The sequence below is a fragment of the Pelodiscus sinensis genome, chromosome 8 (assembly GCF_052426305.1).
Source record: "Pelodiscus sinensis isolate ZL-2025 chromosome 8, ASM5242630v1, whole genome shotgun sequence".
NCBI lineage: Eukaryota > Metazoa > Chordata > Testudines > Trionychidae > Pelodiscus > Pelodiscus sinensis.
Genome location: NC_143059.1, coordinates 63,680,389 through 63,698,489, shown reverse-complemented (window position 1 = coordinate 63,698,489; position 18,101 = coordinate 63,680,389). Strand labels below are relative to the sequence as shown.

The 18,101-nt window shown below is 44.9% G+C and overlaps 1 protein-coding gene across 1 annotated transcript in view; it reads left to right on the top strand.

The window, feature by feature from the left end:
• The window catches only part of HABP2 (hyaluronan binding protein 2), a 53,748-nt gene that overhangs the window by 24,716 nt on the left and 10,931 nt on the right, over nt 1-18,101 (top strand). The window contains exons 3-9 of the mRNA XM_075935450.2: nt 9,247-9,357; nt 10,953-11,060; nt 12,186-12,302; nt 12,970-13,089; nt 14,308-14,479; nt 14,815-14,909; nt 17,056-17,311. Coding sequence (XP_075791565.2) covers nt 9,247-9,357; nt 10,953-11,060; nt 12,186-12,302; nt 12,970-13,089; nt 14,308-14,479; nt 14,815-14,909; nt 17,056-17,311 — 979 coding nt within the window. The remainder of the gene's footprint in view (nt 1-9,246; nt 9,358-10,952; nt 11,061-12,185; nt 12,303-12,969; nt 13,090-14,307; nt 14,480-14,814; nt 14,910-17,055; nt 17,312-18,101) is intronic.

Here is an 18,101-nt window from a genome sequence, read left to right as displayed (position 1 = left end):
GTCCCAGGAGGAATAACTTAGAATGGCCCTGGTGAGGGGCTATTTCGAAATAGCAGAAGTGGTGTGTCTACACACGCCTTATTTCAAAATAGCGATTTCGGAATAGGTATTATTCTTAGTAGAATGAGGTTTACAGAAGTTGGAATAAGATTTCTGTTATTTCAAAATAACAGCATTTCTGTGTAAATGCTTGCATAGTTATTTTGGAATAACAGCTTTTATTCCAAAATAACTTTGCTGTGTAGACACACCTCAGACTGGAGTCTTCTGGACATGGCCAGGTATTCCAAAGTGCTCTGCAGCTGTGGATGGGGTCAGATTTTTAGGAGCCTTACTCCCCACAACTCCCATCTTTCTCTGTCTCTCTCTCGCTCTCCTTCTCTATGGGGGGCAGATTGTCTGTTGTTCCCAAGGGGAGCTGCTGCTGCTTTGGAAAATCTGAGCGCAGCTGCAGGTGCTGAGCCTTTCTAAAAAATGAGCCCTTAATGTCAATGCTCCCAGCCAGAGTAAGACATGCAGAGATCCTAAGCTATGTCAAGTGTGAGAGGCCCCATCGCATTACTCAAAATGTGCATTATCCCAACAGAAAGGACAATAAAAATAGAAACAACGTTTTATAGTTGCATGTATACTGGTATATAGGCATACTGGCAAAAACTAGTCTTTTTTGTTTATATGGAGGCCTCTCATAATCTGAGGCCCTAAATTGTAGCTCATTTAACTTGTGCATAAATCTGGCACTGTGACTGTTCCTCATGTGTCAAATGGGAATGACACTGCCCTAACTCACAGGGGTCTTGGGTGGGTTCCTACTGTGACATCTGGGAGGTGCCCAGAACCTGTCTGCAGGCCAACAACGAAGGTCCCCTACTTAACACTCTGTCCCCTGGGCCTGGCCTGGCAGAATATAGGGACCATGCTTTGTATTCAAGGCACATCTATAATAGCCTATCAAGGGGCAATAAGTGATTAATAAGTGTTAGTTGTTAATGAAAAGCAATAATGTTTATAAAGGGTTAAATAATGCAGGCAATGATATTGCCACCTGTTAAGTAAGGTCCAATTCAGAAGTGAAATAGATGACATTATATACAACATCTGCATTTGGGGTCTCTCAGGTGATTGATTTGCGCTGTGAAACAGGTCGACAGGAGGCTTCTAAGCCTCTCTAACACAATGTTATACATTGTGGCTGTGTCTAGACTGGCAAGTTTTTCCGCAAAAGCAAGTGCTTTTGCGGAAAAACTTGCCAGCTGTCTACACTGGCCGCTTGAATTTCCACAAGAACACTGATGATCTCATGTAAGAAATCAGTGCTTTTTGCGGAAATACTATGCTGCTCCCGTTCAGGCAAAAGTCCTTTTGCGCAAAAGGGCCAGTGTAGACAGCTCAGATTTGTTTGTGTATAAAAGACCCGATCGCGAAAATGGCGATCGGGCCTTTTTTGCAGAAAAGCGCGTCTAGATTGGCCACGGATGCTTTTCCGCAAAAAGTGCTTTTTCAGAAAAGCGTCTGTGCCAATCTAGATGCTCTTTTCCACAAATGCTTTTAATGGAAAACTTTTCCGTTAAAAGCATTTGCGGAAAAGAGCATCTAGATTGGCACAGACGCTTTTCCGCAAAAGCACTTTTTGCAGAAAAGCATCCATGCCAATATAGATGCGCTTTTCCGCAAAAAAGGCCCGATCGCCATTTTCGCGATCGGGGCTTTTTTACGCAAACAAATCTGTTTGTCTTCTGGTAGCGCCTCGTAACCCCTGCATGGACCAAGCTCTGAGACATGGTGTATCCCTGTCTCCATACCCTATGCCCGGTTGTAATAATCATTGGACAAGCTGTGCATTGTGAGACGATATTGAAAAAAATCACCATTTGGGGATCCATAATGTCATGGCAAAATGGAGGTAGCAGCATTATATGTGAAACTGTAGAATTGCAGAGTTAGAAGGGGCAGCAAGGGTCATGTAGTCTAACCCTCCTGTCAAAATGCAGGATTTGTTGTCTGAACTATCCAACACATGGTTACCCAGCTTCCTTTGTAGTAAACCTGTCAATGAAGGAGCTTTCACAGGGAGTTTCCACAGTCTGTTCCATGGTCCTATTGTTCTTACAGCTAGGAAGTTTGTTCCTAAGATTTAATCTAAATGTGCTAGGCTGTAGTTTGAACCCATTGCCTTTTGTCCTGCTCTCCATGGCAAGAGAACAAGGTTTCCTCATCTTTTCTTATGGCAGCCTTTAAGTATTTGAAGACTACTGCCATGTCCTCCCCATCCCCTTTTCCAGTCTAAACTCTCTCAGCTCCTTCAGCCTTTGCTCCTATGACTTGCATTCCAGCCTGTGGATCATCTTTTTATCACTCACTCCTGCATTCTTTCCAGTTTCTCTCCAGCCTTTTCATAACTTGGTGTCCAGAACTGGACACAGTACGCTAATGCAGGCCTAGCCAGCACAGAGTAGAGTGCTACTATCACCGCTCAGAGCCAACAGCATCTCTTGCCCTGGGCAACATGTGTGTGTGGGGGGGGGGGGGGGAGCGCAGAGTTGGTTCTGTGCTCCTAGAAGGGGCAGGGCTGAGGGCAGAAGGAGTGAGGCCAAGGACATCTGACCCTCAGCGTTGCCTGGAGGGTGGTGCCCTTGTCCTCCCCTCCCATACACATCAGCCCTTAGAGCTTTCCAAAGCATGCAGCCTACCACTCCAGCAGCAATTTAAAGGCCCCTGGGCTACAGCCACTGGAACCAGGCCCCAAGGCAACTGGCCCCTTTACCCATTCTCCCCCATCAGCAGGCCTGCTCATGAGTTGCCTGTGTTAATATAGCTGAAAATTACATTTGCTTCTTTTGCAACAGCATCACACTGCTGACTCATGTGGAGGTTGTGATCCACCATAACCCCCAGCTCCTTCTCAGCAGTGCTGCTGGCAAGCCAATTAACCCCTGTAGCAAGGATCCCTCTTTCTCCAGCCAGCATTTGGGCTGGCAGTCTTTCCCACTTTGCCAGGGCTTGCCAATGGTTTCTGGGGCAGAGAGCCCAGCCACGCCTCCTGCAACTCCCTCCCCTGCTGGCTTGTGCTCTCACTCAGAGTCTACCCCCTGCCTACTTCCCTCTCACACTCATCTCTCCCCTTCTAACTGGGGCAGCTTTTAAAGGCCTCTAACAGGCCTAAAGTAGAGTCAGCTGGCTCCAATCTCCCTGGGCCAGCCAGCTGCTGCTAACTGTCCTGAAGCTCTCCACCTTTAATTTAGCAGGCCTTTTAGCCTTTCTGTGCTGCCTTTTCCACACTGGTCTGACCTGGTCACATCCCCACTCTGTATTTGTGCATTTGGCTTTTCTTCCCTATGGTTAGCACCTACCATGTGTCTTTGTTGAATTTCATTGTGTTCTCTCTTAGCCCCATTCTCCAATTTCTCAAGAGCCCTCTGAATTTTACCCCTATTCTCCCAGGTGTAAACAACCCTCCCCACTCCCACCCTCCAGCTTTGGGTCCTATGCAAATTTGATCATATGCTCCCTATTTCTTTGTCCAAGTCATTAATGAAGAAGTCAAACAACACCAGACCCAGTACAGAACCCTACGGAACCCCGCTTGGGACCTCCCTCCATTCTGACATCATTCCATTCATAGTTACTCTTCAGTAATTGGCTGTTGAACCACGGATGTTGAACTACCTCATGGTAGTTCCACCAAGCCCACTTGTCTCCAGTTTACTTATCCAAATGTCATGAGGGACTGAGTCAGAAGCCTTGCTGAAACCCAGGCATATTATGTCCCACCACATTCCTCCTATCCACAAAACCAGCCACCCTTACGGTTGTCAGGTGTCCAGTTTTGAACCAGACAATCCAGTATTTGAGCTTTCTGTTCGGGAAACAAATTGAGAAAATATAAATGTCCGGTATTTTCTAAATAAGATGTAATGTAGATTGTGATGCAATGTCAAGAGGGAAAAGGGATCTTTCAGAAAAGGCTTTATTTTCCGAAAGATCCACGTCTAGACTGGCGCTTTTTTCCGGCAAAGCTCCAAGCCGGAAAAAAGCAGCAGCCATGTTTATGCAAATGAAGCGGGGGGATTTAAAACCCGCTTCATTTGCAATTGCGATATGTCTAATTTGCTTTCCTTTTACGAAAAAGGGATGCAGTCTAGACACAGCCCTAGTGTGGTTCACTGTTGCATGCAGTGGCATCTAGACAACAGCAACTGAGACGCACAAGAGACATTACAGCATGGGAACTGATACACACAAGAGACATCTACAGCATGGGCTGAGAGTCAGCTAGCTTTCAGATCAAACAGTAGAGGCTCCCATACAGAGGTTCTGAGTTCAAATCCACCTGATGGTGATTACACGTACACCCCCTTTTTAAAAGACGGACATTGTATTAACCCTTCTCCAGTCTTCTGGGACTTTTCCTGTCATCCATGAGTTTGCAAATATTATTGCCAATAGCTCTAAGATTTCTTCAGCTAATTCCTTCAGTATCTTGGGTGAGTAGCACCAGGCCTCACAGATTTGCACTGATTCAAGTTGTTCAAAACAGCAGTTCTCAGCCAGGGGCCTGAAGCCCCCCATAGAGGGCAGCGAGCAAGTTTCAGGTGTTCACCAAGCAAGGCTGGCATTAAACTTTCTGGGGCTTATGGCAGAAAGCTGAATCTCCACTGAAGCCAAAGCCTGAGCAATTTAGCTTAGTGGGGCTCCCTGTGGTGGTGGGGAGGGACCGGTTAGGCAAATGCTCTGCTTGTTTTGCTAATGCTGGTCCTGGCTTGTCTATGCAGAAAAACAATAGTTGTGGCACAGGTAAGCTGTGGAGATTTTATAACATGTTGGAAGGGCCTGAGAAAGAAAGAATTTGAGAACCCTTGGGGCAGAAGATCTGACATGTTCTTTATTTATTATGACTGGCATCCCTTCTCCTTTATCGTCTATGGTAAACATAAACTGAGATCATGACTAAACGTATATTTTCTAGAGAAGTCTGCCTGTAGAGTGTTCCTTAACATGGCTCCAGTTCAGCAAAACATTAAGGTTATGGGTAACTTTAAACAAGTTAAGTCTGTCCTGATTCAGCAAAGCACATGCTTATCTTTAAGTGCATGCTTAAGCAAGTTGCTGATTTAGCACCTCAGAGACAAAGAGCAAGCTGCTGTCACAGCCAGGTGTAAGTACCACTGATGGGCCATGACTTGCTAAGTGGCCATTCTTTGGCAAGAAGGGGGTCAGAGGGAAAAAAAATCTAGTAAAGAAGCACCGACTGACTATCACCTTGCTCCCCATTGGAAATGCTTCTCAAAAGGGGAACAGGAGTATAAAAAGAAGGGGCAGACACCCCTTCTCCTTCCTCTCTTGCCCTGGTCTACACTAGGGCTTTATTTTGAAATAACAGGTCAAATTTATAAGCGGAGCGCCCACACTACCACGCTCGTTATTATGAAATAAGGGGACACTTATTTTGCAATCTGCACTCCTGCTTTCCTCGGGGAATAACTCTTACTATTTTGAAATAGCATTAGTGTGGATGCTCCAATGCTGCTATTTTGGAATAACTACTCCCCAGAGTAATTTGATTATTCTAATTACTCCCTAGTGCTTCCTGGGGCTCTAAATCAAGGTAAAGCATCCACATTAATGGAGCCTATCTCAGAGTAATTTTGAGACTTCCCCGTATTAGGGACATGCTATTTCAATTTTGTAAAATCAGGAGTTATTAAGTCGAATTTAGTTATCTCAAAAGAGTTTCTTAGTGTCCATCGATTCATTGCATGAGGGAACAAAGGAAGCAGACATTAAATATAAAACAAATTTCTAACCTAAGTAAGACTGTTGAGAACTTTGCTTTGAATTTAACATCAGTTGTTAAGTTGGGCACTAGTTGTGTTTTATCTTTATTTTTCTTGTGACTGTTTCTGACTTTTCTGTTTTATTACTTGTATTCTCTTAAAATCTATCTCTTTGTAGCTTATAAACATGGGTTTGTTTTGTTGTTGTTGTTGTTGTTTTATCTAAACCTGTGTGTTTGAATGGAAGCATTTGGGAAATTCTGTTTGGGGTCAGAAGATACACGTGTGTTATTTCTATTAGCACAAAGACAGACCTACAACAGGACAGTACAGGACATACATTTCCCAGGGAAAATCTAGGACTGGGAGTGTGTTGAGGCTGGTGAGAGCCGGAGTGTTACCCAAATGTGACTGGAAGGCTGCATATACACACAGGCACTCAGGCTGTTTGTGAGCAGTGCAAATGGCAAGGCATTGTGAAGCACTCCAGGTTACAGGATAGGGATGGCTCAGCTGCTCATCAGTGTGAATTGTACCTTGATTATGTCACAGATCCCCCGTTGTGCTAGGCGCTGCCCAAACACAGAATGAAAAGATGATCCCAGACAGTCTGCTGCAGTGCAAAACATATAAGACAAGAGATGACAGCAGGATTTGGCTTCTATGAAGTATTTATTAACCCTTCATAGTCTTTATATAATTTTCTTTTCGATAAAGTATAGTCAAGGATAGGGGTGGGCAATAATTTTCACAGGGGCGCCAACTTAATTTTAGTATGCCATCATGGGCCAACTCCACTCCATGAAGAGGCGGGGCCTGAAGCGGAAGAGGCAGGACTAGAGACTAGCCTCCCCCCGCAGCGTTATCTGGGTCTGGAGGCTTTGAATTAAAAACACGGCAAAGGGCTTGCAGCTCCAGTCCCTACTGGGATAGTGTCGCGACCCGGAGCCATGAGCCATTTACATAGGATCTTACTGCCTGAGCCACCGCCTGGAAATTTGGTGGCACAGACAGCAGAATAAAAATAGCAAGTGGCCAGATGCAGTCTGCGGGCAGGATCAAAGTGTGTGATTGGCCTGATCCTCTCCCCAGGCTGCATCTTTCCCAGCCCTGAGCTACGATTGGATGCTCAGAGCTTTGCAGCAGCTACTAAAAGATTAAATAAAAGTCACCTTGCTCCATAAAGACATTTAACAGTTAAAGGGGTGGACCAGGGAAGAATATAATTCCAATATCTTCTCTCCTACACAATGTCAGCTTGAAGGCTGAAGTCCGGGCAGATGTACCTTTTGTTTTCTCTCATGAACTTTATTGCACTAAATTTTATCTTCTCTCTGAAGACAATAGCTTTATCTTCCAGCCACATCCTTATATTCCTCAGCCAAGTGTTCTCTCCTGCCACACTTTCATATCCTGGAGATAGCTCCCGAGAAATAATGAGCCAGGAAAAAGGAGTCTGGACTTGACATAATGATAAATGGGGTGAAACTTTTCCCCCAAGAAACAAGGATTGGTGCATAGAAAAAAGAAGGGTGGAGGTGGGGGAGATGTGTCCTTTTTTAATATGAAATATAAAACATCCATTGTACAAAAGTGGGTTTTTTTTCAGAAGCAAAGAAAGACTAAAGATAAAGGCTACAAGCGAATGAATGAGGAGAGGAAAGTAAGATAATGCAGTCGATAATCAGTTCAAGGCAGAGCATTATCTGCAGAGCCAGCCTTAAGGGAGAGCTTTTTAAAAGTTTCCATTAATGCATGTTCACTCCACGCATTAGCATACCTTGCCTTTGAAATGCATCAGAGCGGCTCCTCTGATTGGCTGCAGTGACACCTGCTGGAAAGATGGGGTAGCCCATGTTAATCATCTCCCCTTATGCAAAACCGATGCTGGACACGCTGCTGGTTGTAGAAGAGCATGGGTGCTCTCTCGGCTGCTCACTGGGTAATGTGGCTATCCCAACAGCACAATATTATCACAGACAGCAATTTAAAATTAAAGCTGGAAACTCACTGGCAGAGGCTGTTTTTTTGTCCTGTGTTTGCGTAGTGCCTAGAAAAATTGGGTCCCTCCTGATAAAGCTCATGATACCATCTACATGTTTTGTTCGTCTTTAAGGTGCTACCTGACTACTTGTTGTTTTTTAAGTTTATTCTAGGAATTGTCCTCCAAGACGGGAACAATTATTATTTGTCTTCCGGTGGTGTCTAAAGATTCCAGGGGTATGTCATGGCTATTTTGGGATACCTCTGGTATCCTGAAATAGTTACCCTATGTCTACACAAGCCACTCGTTATTTCAAAATATTCTTTGAAATAATGGGCACGCTATTTCGGCATCCTGGTAACCCTCATTCAACGAGGGTTAAGGGATGTCTCAAAATAGCATGTTATTTCAAAATTTGGCGCTGTGTAGATCACATTTCAAATTTTGAAATAGATTTGAAATAAGATTTCATATTGCATATCTTATTTCGAGCTTAGGGTGCTGTGCTGGGGCAGCCCTAGACTAGCTGCCAGCAACTGGTGCCCTAGGCGAACCATGCAATCGGCACCCCCACCTCCAAACCCATCAATGATATTGCGCCACCATTTGGCGCCCCATTTAACTTGGCACCCTGGACGACCGCCTAGTTCGCCTCTATGGATGGGCCGCCCCTGGTGCTGTGTAAATGCACCAAGATCAGGGACCTAAATAGAGACAGACCTGCTCTGATGAGCTCACAGCCATCTTACAATAACACACAAACAAGTGCATGTTAATCCAATGTCCCTTATGGATGTTCTACTTAATTCAACAAAGTTTGTCCAGGATATTGTCCTATCTCGCAAGGAGGCACCAAATGAATAACAGGAGCAGAGATGTTCTCTGCATGCACTGTAAGCATGTGATTACACAGATAGTTAGACATCTGAATGCATGGGCTTCAATGGGACAAGGGCATCTAAGTACACAGTAAGACACCCACCCATGTATAAAATAGTGCAACAAAATGTGAAACCACCACAGAACAGGGGGACAATCCAAATTATATTGGGGCACTAGAAATGTTCAGTCCTGTAAGTTCACAATATCCTGGACAAAGTCCTCTCAGCAACACCATGGCATGAAGTGCCTTCCAGTTCTGGCAGCATGGATGGCTGCTCCAGATTTCTGGCTCACTCCATCCCTCTCAGGTGCAGCCGTGAAGGAAAGGTAGCCAGAATGTTGTGATGAACATGTTAGCGTGTGTGGGCACGTGCTTTTGTCTATTCGATAGCTCGGTTATGTGTTATGGGCCTTACAAGGCTAACAAAGAACATTTGTACTTGTATAGGATCAGGAATGTCTCTATGTGATGCCCACAGCTGTTGTGACATATCCCCAGTGGCTACAGTGGGCAGGAGAGTGGCAACTACCCTGAAGACTGGATAGTTTATGATGCTGTCTTTCCTTTAATGTTATTTTCTCCTCTTTCCTTCTATGTTCCTGTAGACAGGACTGATTACTATGAATACGGTGAGGAGGACGTCCCGCCTGAAGAGAACACTGCCACCACAGTCAGGGAGTATCCCAACTGGTTCTACGAATACTTTGACTACAACGGTATCAAAAATAAGTCTTAGCCACTCAGCGTTTGTAAAGTGTGCGGGGAGGGTGTCAGGGCTAGAAAACTCCAAAGCAGCATTCCAGTTGTAAGTGTGGCAAATCTCATTGTCCCACTCCCCATCTCACTTTATCTGTCAGCATCCTCTCAAACTGCCTGCATCAAAGGAATTAGTGAGGAGGGCTTGTCTGCAGTGTTCTCCTTTGTACTTCTCTTGTAAGGCACCCTCGTTTTATCTCTGGGTTTTGCACAACGGATTCTGATCAGGCAGAACATTCTGCTTGCTACTACAAAACCCCCTCCCCCCTCCAGCTTATTTGTCTATAGACACGGTGAGATGTAATTGCTGCTTTCATGGGATGTACGTTCTGTCACCGAACGAAGAGCAGATGATTTTTCTTAGTCGCACGTTATTTTCAATTTCGCCCAACTTCATATAGCGAGACAGTTCCTTGGGCCAGATGCTTGGCACCATTTCCTGAGCAGAAAGGGAATGGGAAGCTGGCTTAAAGATGCAGACGGGAATTCTCCTGACCCAGGGGAAAAGTACGTGGGGCAGAGCTGGGTTTGCCAGCTTTCTGCCGGGTGCTGTTGGCTTGCCCAGGAGGTGGGCAGACAACATGGCATCAGCAAACTGTATTCCGGTGGTCCTCCTCCGGTGGAGAGCTCCTGGGGACCTATAGCCAGTCAGGTTCAAAGCAAGCACTGAGGTTTACAACAGAAAGCTAAACAGCTCCCAGATTTGCTCCCAAATTTGCACAGTAATTTAGGTGAGAAAAAGTTTATACAGGGTCTACCTCAGTAGGGTCCCTCTGAGCACTACCTCTGTGCAAACAGTAAATAATACCGAGATATATTTATATCTGCAGGGGACTCAACTATTATATTGGTTGTCTGAGAGATGGGGCCAAACCCTTCCACTCCGTAGTGAACTCCTCCACATCTGAACCCAGTTCCCTAGCTTGGGGTCATCTCTGGTTCCTAATGGTTCCTGTATTGAGTGCAGGGGAAGTTTTGCCTGAGTAAACAGTGCAGATGCTGGTTCATCAGTGCTGGTTGGCTAATTGTTGTTAGGCCTGCTTCACATCAGATTGCCCTTCACATCAGATTGCTCTGGGAGGAGAAACCCGTCGGCTTTAGATCTGGGTCATGTCATGGGGTGATCTGATCTGAGGTTCCATCTGAAACCACGTTAATCTCAGACACACATGATCTAGAAATTGTTATCTAAACACAGGCAAGCCAGCTGATTTGCTGGACTCCCTAGCCAACTGGGGGCCTCCAGTAGAAGAGGCAGAGTGAGAGAAGCCAGCCCTCAGCACCACCCAAACCACTCCCCCCGCCAGTATCATCCAGGTACTGAGTGGGATTCCAGGGGCAATTTAAAGGGCAGTAGTAGCAGTCGAAACTGGAAGACCTTATCCCCTCTGAACTGCCAGGCCTTGGGGCAGTTGCCCCCTTTTTTCTTCCTGCATCGGCAGCCTGTCGAAACATGTAAAAATGTTGAGACTTGCCTGGCAACGTTAAGCTAAGAGCCTGGCAAGAAGTTAGCTCTCTGGGGTGTAAATAAAAAGTCTCCATGCTCTCCTGCTAGATCCATGCTCATCCAAGCCTTGCAAGAACAATGGTGAGTGCAAAAGAAACAGAAATAGCTACACCTGTCTCTGCCCAATGCCGTATGCTGGGACGAGGTGTGAGAAAGGTACGTGCTGCTTTCATAATTTCATGACTTGTATAGGGAGAGAGAAAAAAACAAGTAAAAAGCTCTAAAAAATATATTGCCTTTGACTTCTCAGAAAGTATCGGTTTGGGAACTGGTCAAGGGGTGTTGTGATTTGACTAGAGCTAGCCAGCAAAATGTTCTGAGGGAAGTGTTGATTCCATCAAAAGTTTCAATAGAAACCAGGCACGTAGGTAGACAGATGCTGGCTTCTGGCTAGCTCACCCACCCTCCTGGCTTCTTGTTAGGGCTTCATGGCTTCCCACCTGGCAAGCTGCTGAGCAGTCTCAGTTTCTAGGGCCCTGGGATGGTTTGGTAGCTCAGGCAGACAGCTGGGAAGCTGCAAAGTTCCATTTTGGTTCTTCTGAAATGGATTGTTGTACCCTTTTCTTCAGGATTGAAACATGTGAGGATTGATATTTCTACTGTTGTTCTGAGTCAGAAGTGGAAACAAAATCATAGTCTTGAAATTTTCACTGAAAGGAAAATCCCTTTTCCAGCTAACTCTAATGTTGACTCTAGGGCTGCATCTAGACTGTCAAGTTTTTCCAGGAAAAACTTGCCAGCTGTCTACACTGGCTGCTTGAATTTCCGCAAGAACACTGACGATCTTATGTAAGATTGTCAGTGTTCTTGCAGAAATGCTATGCTGCTCCCATTCGGGCAAAAGCCCTCTTGCGCAAATGCTTTTGCGCAAGAGGGCCAGTGTAGACAACGCGGTATTGTTTTGCGCAAAAAAGCCCCAATCATGAAAATGGCGATCGGGGCTTTCTTGCACAAAACTGCGTCTAAATTGGCACAGACGCTTTTCCGCAAAAAGTGCTTTTGTGGAAAAGCATCCATGCCAATCTAAACGCTCTTTTCTGCAAATGCTTCTAACAGAAAAACTTTTCTGTTAAAAGCATTTGCGGAAAATCATGCCAGTCTAGACGTAGCCTATATGTTTAACAGGCCAGAGCACCTTAAACTATAGCTAACCACGGCAATAGAGATTTAAGTGAAAGAATTTCTAGCCCTGGTATCTCAGCACCTGATCAGCGAATGCACGTATAAAATGTGAGCAATTCATCTTTTCTTGCTTTTCTGTCTTATCTGCCTCCACCACAGTGAAAAACACATGCCAAAAAAACAGCTGTAGTAAAGGAGACTGCCTTATAATGCTAACTCCACCTTATTCGCAGTGCACTTGTAGACATCCCTACAAGCCACCACACTGCTACAAAGGTGAGAATAGTGTTAGAAAAAAGCATTACTGGTTTGTATGATCAATAAGTGGGCATGAAGCCTGCACTACCTGCTCACCCGAGCTAGGTAGTAGACTCAAACTGTCAGAACAGTGCTGAGGAAAGCCCATGTTTTCCCTTGACTAGTTTGTGTTTAGGGTTGCCAGGTGTCCAGTTTTCACCCAGCCAGTCTGGTAATTGCATCTTCTGTCCGGTAAAAAAAAACCCCAGAAAATAGAGCGTGTGGTGGGGAGGGAACGTGGGAATTTGAAGGAGTAGCTTTTTTTTTTTTTTTTTTTTTTTTTTTTGCTTAACAAGTTTGGTCTCCCGTTTTCTTGTTTGTTTGTTTTGCTCAACCAAATTTTTTCCCCCGCCATGTTCGGGATTTTTTGTGAAGGTCTCTGGCAACCCTATTTGTGAAGGTCTCTGGCAACCCATCCTGCTTGCCTGACTCACCAAGGATGAGTCTGCTGCTTTCCTGACTAGGGGCGGCAGTCCCTTAGCTGAAACTGAAGCAGGCTGGGTTCGAATCATGGTGGTGCTTATAAAAATCTTCACTGAAAGCTTGAGCTAATAGATGAAGAAGGCACTGAACTCCTCTCAACACTTTACCACGGGCCAGCTTCTAGCAAAATAACAGACCTGTTTTGTGCTTTAAATGTTGACAGTCTCTTCAGTTTGCAAACCAAACCCCTGTAAAAACGAAGGCGTCTGTCTGCAGCAAAGAATCAGATCAAAATTCTCCTGCCAGTGCGCTGAACCCTTTCAAGGGAGATTCTGTGAAATAGGTATGTCGGGATTTGGTTGGGGTTTTTCCCTCAAGGACAGGGAGAAGGTAATCATTTGGCTGCATATGTTCAAGTCTGCAATCTGATTCACTAGTACGGGAGGCCCATGCACATAACTAGGGTAATCCTGGCCTCAGAAATGTCTCAGAGGACAATGCTGGCCAGTGACACCATGATGTTCCTTTGTGGGGTTCCCCCAGTCAAATTCTTCTTTAACAAACCTAGGTTCTCTGTGTCCCCCCAAGGAATCACGTGAGTAACATTAACTCCCCATGTGGCCAGACAGGCACAGCTGGTTGTTTGTAAGGTTTCCCAGAGCTTTTATCTTTCCCTGTGGGGAGGCTCTACAATGCTACATTGCAGAGCTGTTTAGAGCGTGTTTCTCAACCAGTGGTAGAAGTACAGTCAAGGGTACTTGAGAGACATCTGTGGGTACGTCAACACAACTGAAATTTGGAGAAAATGGAATTTTTGTTTTAGATTTTACAGCGCTTTATTATTTTTGTACTTTGTACACCCAAAAAATGTCATCGCCTGCCCAGCTACGATGAAGTTGTTTAAACAAATGTGTCATGACGTTAGAAAATTTTTTTGTGTGTCTGAAAATTGTAGGTATGGGGGATACTTATAATTTTTTTAAAGGGGTACTTTCAGAAGCGGCTCAAAGCGGGCTGCGGCAGCTGGCGCCCCAGGCGGAACGCGTGATCGGTGCCCCCGCCTGCACGGCTGTCAATGGGGTGACGTCATTGTTGGGCGCCCCAGGAGCCCCGTTTCGTCATCATCAGGCGCCGTTGAAGGCAGCGCCCTAGGCGACGGCCAAGTCGGCCTATAGCCACGGGCCACCCCTGGGTACTTTATAAAAAAAGGTTGAGAAATACTAGTTTAGAGCACAAGATCTCGGCACAGGAGTTGCAACCAGGTTTCAGGAGTTTGTAGTCACACTCCTTTCCTTATAGCTAGGTTGGAATTCAGGGTCCTGAAACGTTTTGTTCCATTGTAACTTGTGTTCTCAATGCAGTTGAGAACACAGATTAAGGTTCGGTTATTCCCACCTTCCTCATTCAAGACTGCATTTGGTCCTGTGTCTCACTGCATGTAAGGGCACTGTGCATCAAGATCTTGCAACAGGCATGAAACTAACTCATGTCATCCTTTGCAGGATGTGCAGGAAACACACCTCAAATAGGGCTGTTCCATAACCACATTGTCTTCTTCTAGGACCTGAAGACTGTTATGAACAGGATGGCCACGAGTACAGAGGGAAAGTGAGTCAAACAAGTTCTGGGAAGACGTGCCTTCATTGGAATTCTCACCATCTCTTGGATGAGAGTTATAATGCATTTATGGAGAATGCTGGGTACTATGGCATTGGTGAACATAATTTCTGCAGGTAATCTACTGAAGCTACATATGTAGAGGTCTCCTCTCACAAAAAATAATGTACAGAACCGTTAGTATTTGCAGTATAAGCAGTTCAGATGGATCAATAGAGAAGTACAAGAAAATCTCCGGGTGAGGGAAAGCTATCTGAACCTGCTCTAAGCAACCTGCCTTTGACATGAGAATGACAAGGTGCGGGAGAGAATATCTTTTATTGGACCAATTTCAGATAGTGAAAGAGCCCATCTTTTGACTTTGATGCGTCCTTCGGTCCAACTGTTAACCTGTCTTCCTGGAGACAGCTTCCCACTCTGATCAGTGGATGTTGGAATCTGTTCCTTGCAGGAATCCAGACGGGGATGTGAAACCCTGGTGCTTCATCCTCAAAAATAACAAGCTGGAATGGGAGTCCTGTGATGTTTCACCCTGTTCAGCAACAGGTAGCGTGGAGAATAACCCTGACCCTGGTCAGTAAGGCTCAGGGGTGTTAAGAGTATTCTTTTTGCCCTTCTCCTGACTCTTGTCCCACAGACAGAAAGCAGAAGACAGGAAGTCCACAGAGATGTCTGTGGGGTAAATCAAGCTGGCATATCTGTAGGCTGCATGCCCTTTATCCAATCCCTTACAATTTATAGCCATGTTCCATTTTGGAGGTCTTGAGTCCAGGGGGCTCCAGTATCTCACTGTGGTATCCTATGGGACGGATAAGAAGTGAGGTTGTGGTTTGGTCAGGGACAGGCATTTCTTTGGCTTTTACTGTTTCTTATATCTTTCCTCTCCCATCCCTATTGGAGAGGAGTTGAGGCAGGACTATCCTTCAAGTGTGCGCTCGTGTATTAAAATCTCACTCTACCCAGAAACACTTTAACTCTTATCTCATAGTACTTGTCACCCCCGTCTGTTTGAGGGCAGATGGAACACTTGATGTCTTTGTTCACACATATCAGTGGAAATATAAAAATATTGAAAGTCAAATGGGTAAACAAGACACAACATTCCATCTCAGGAAAATGTACAGGCCTGAATACTACATTGTCATCATTAGCCCTTATAACAATAGTCATGAAAGGGATATCCCCTCGTCCTAAAACAGCTATAGACAAATGCGCAATAACACATCATCAGTTGCATTTTTAATACCACAGGCCGCAACAGTATTAAACATCATTCAGTTGAGAATATTGTCCTATATCACAAGGAGGGAAAATGAATAACAGGACCTGAAAGGCTGACTGTAGGCACTGAGACCATGTTTATACTTACTGTGCCAGAGATCTATCTTCTGGCATTTGATTTAGCGGGTCTAATAAGAACCTGCTAAATCAAATGCTGAGGGCACCCCTGGTAGGCTCCAGTACTCCTCAATTTTTGAGGAGTAAGGGAAGACAACGGGAGCATTTGCCCCCATTGACTTTCCACTGTGGAGACGGTGCCAAGCTTAAGCCGACCTTCCACGTCTAGTATAAACCTAGCCTGAGAGTGAGATTCACAAAAGCTGGGACTGTACTAGACCCAGAAGGGTGGCTTAAGGTACACAACTTGTACATAAATAACATACCTGGAGTCGATGTACCTTAAGCCAAACAAGTGCTCCCGTCAACTTCCCTTACTCCTCGCAAATCAAGGAGTACCAGAGCTGACGGGATGCTCTCAGCATTCAATTTAGTGGGTCCTTACTAGACCCACTGAATCAAATGCCAGAAGATTGATCTGTGGTGCAGTAAGTATAGATGTGACCAAAGGTATTTAGGCATCTAGATCCATTGACTTTAATGGGAGTTGGGCTTCTAAGAACTTTGGGAATCCCAACTGGAGGTTATCAATTGTGAAACAGAGATTATTAAAATAATTCAAATTGTATTGGGACACTAGGAATTTTCAATACTGTACATGCATAGATTCCTATGGGAAACTAAGAACGAGGGAAGAATGAACCAATGAATATAGTACAAGAGGGATAACATCAGAACTGACATGAACCTTCAGGTTTAAGACTTTGTTTGTTTCCTTTTTGCGAGTCTGTCTCCATTGCCTCGTTTTGGCTGGCACTGGAAATGGAAACGCCCAGTCCTTTGAGAGTTCCAAAGTGCTAGCCAGACCTTGTTGGTCAGGAAAGGTCAGCTGAGCACGAAGCAATTCAACCCATATTCCATTAGATTTTACGCTGCTGCTGCTGTTCTCTCAGAGCCATGGCTAGGTCTTGTCTGAACTCGGGTGCTGGGTTTTATCTAGTCTTTATGAAATCCTTCTGTTCAGATGAAGAATGCTTGTCCCACTCACTGTAGCCACCGTGAAGCCAGTATGGACAAATAACTTGCCCCTAAGCATCCATGAAGCTCTGACAATCCATCCTCACAGCTGAACAGTGATGGGGTGATCCTCTGAGAAGCTGCTACAGAACAGGATTCGCAGTGTTGCTCTCAGACTCAGGTCTCTCCTTTAGTGCGTCATAACGCTGCCACTTCCATGAGTGAGCTAGACATTCCCAACATGCATTGCCTTGGCCATGCCTGAGATTCATAATCAATATAGCAAGTTCAGTCTGTGCCTGTAGCATGTTCAGTCTGATTGATGTCTCCCCTGCAGAAAAGCCTCCAGAAACTACAGTCAGCCCAGCTGTTCTTCCTATAGCGGGTAAGACATTCAATACGTGTGGACAGCCAGAGGCTGAGAGACCGCTCGCAAGGATTTATGGTGGGGCTAAGACCACATCTGGCAAGCATCCCTGGATGGCATCTCTGCAAAGCAAGGTTCCATTGAGAACCTCCATGCCAAAGGGACATTTCTGTGGAGGAGCTCTCATTGAACCCTGCTGGGTCCTCACTGCTGGACATTGCATTCAGTAAGTGCATTGAATGGAACATCACATAGTAGTTAATTGAGTGAAATGGATCCCTTTGAACCGAACTACCAGGTGGGTTTTTTGGAGGGAGGGGGCTGCAAAAAGTCAATGTCGACAAAATTTTCTGATCGTTTTTTTAAATGGAAAAATTGCAAACAAAGCATTTCAGTTTAAATGTTCTCGCTCGCACTCACTGAGACAAATGGCGTTAGATCCCGCACTGATGTAAATCAGCCCTAATTTCAACGGAGCAACACCCCTTTGTCAGTTAAAATTCTGGCCAGCAAAATCTCAGAAGTGACTCAGAATTCATAATGGGCGCTTCCAGGGAATGAAGAATGAGACGTTAAAGGAATGTTCTTAGCAGTTAGGTATAAAATCACAGAAAATGTAGATTAAAAATGCCTATTAAATCACCCAGCCACATACTTCCCACGGTATGAGTCTCCCAGAAGCTCATTAAATACCTTAATCAACTCTTCTCAAATTGGATTAAAGTTGGAGGATTCAGTTTCCGCTTAATTTAGCTGTCATTGTTGCTATTTTTATTAAGATCACATACTAGAGAGTAGCTAGGTACAGGAAGTTAAAAGGATATTATAAGTACATGTTCTGGGCTCCCCCAGAAGGTGTTTCCTATTAAATTCTCTCCTCCCTCCTTTTACTCTAAAGTAGTATAGATAAAGCAGCTGGCTGACAGGATGGAGTTTTTATCACACCTTGCTGAAGGACTGATTCAAGCCTTCAATTAACTCCTTAGGAAAATGTTGTCAGTATCTGAAGGGTCCTC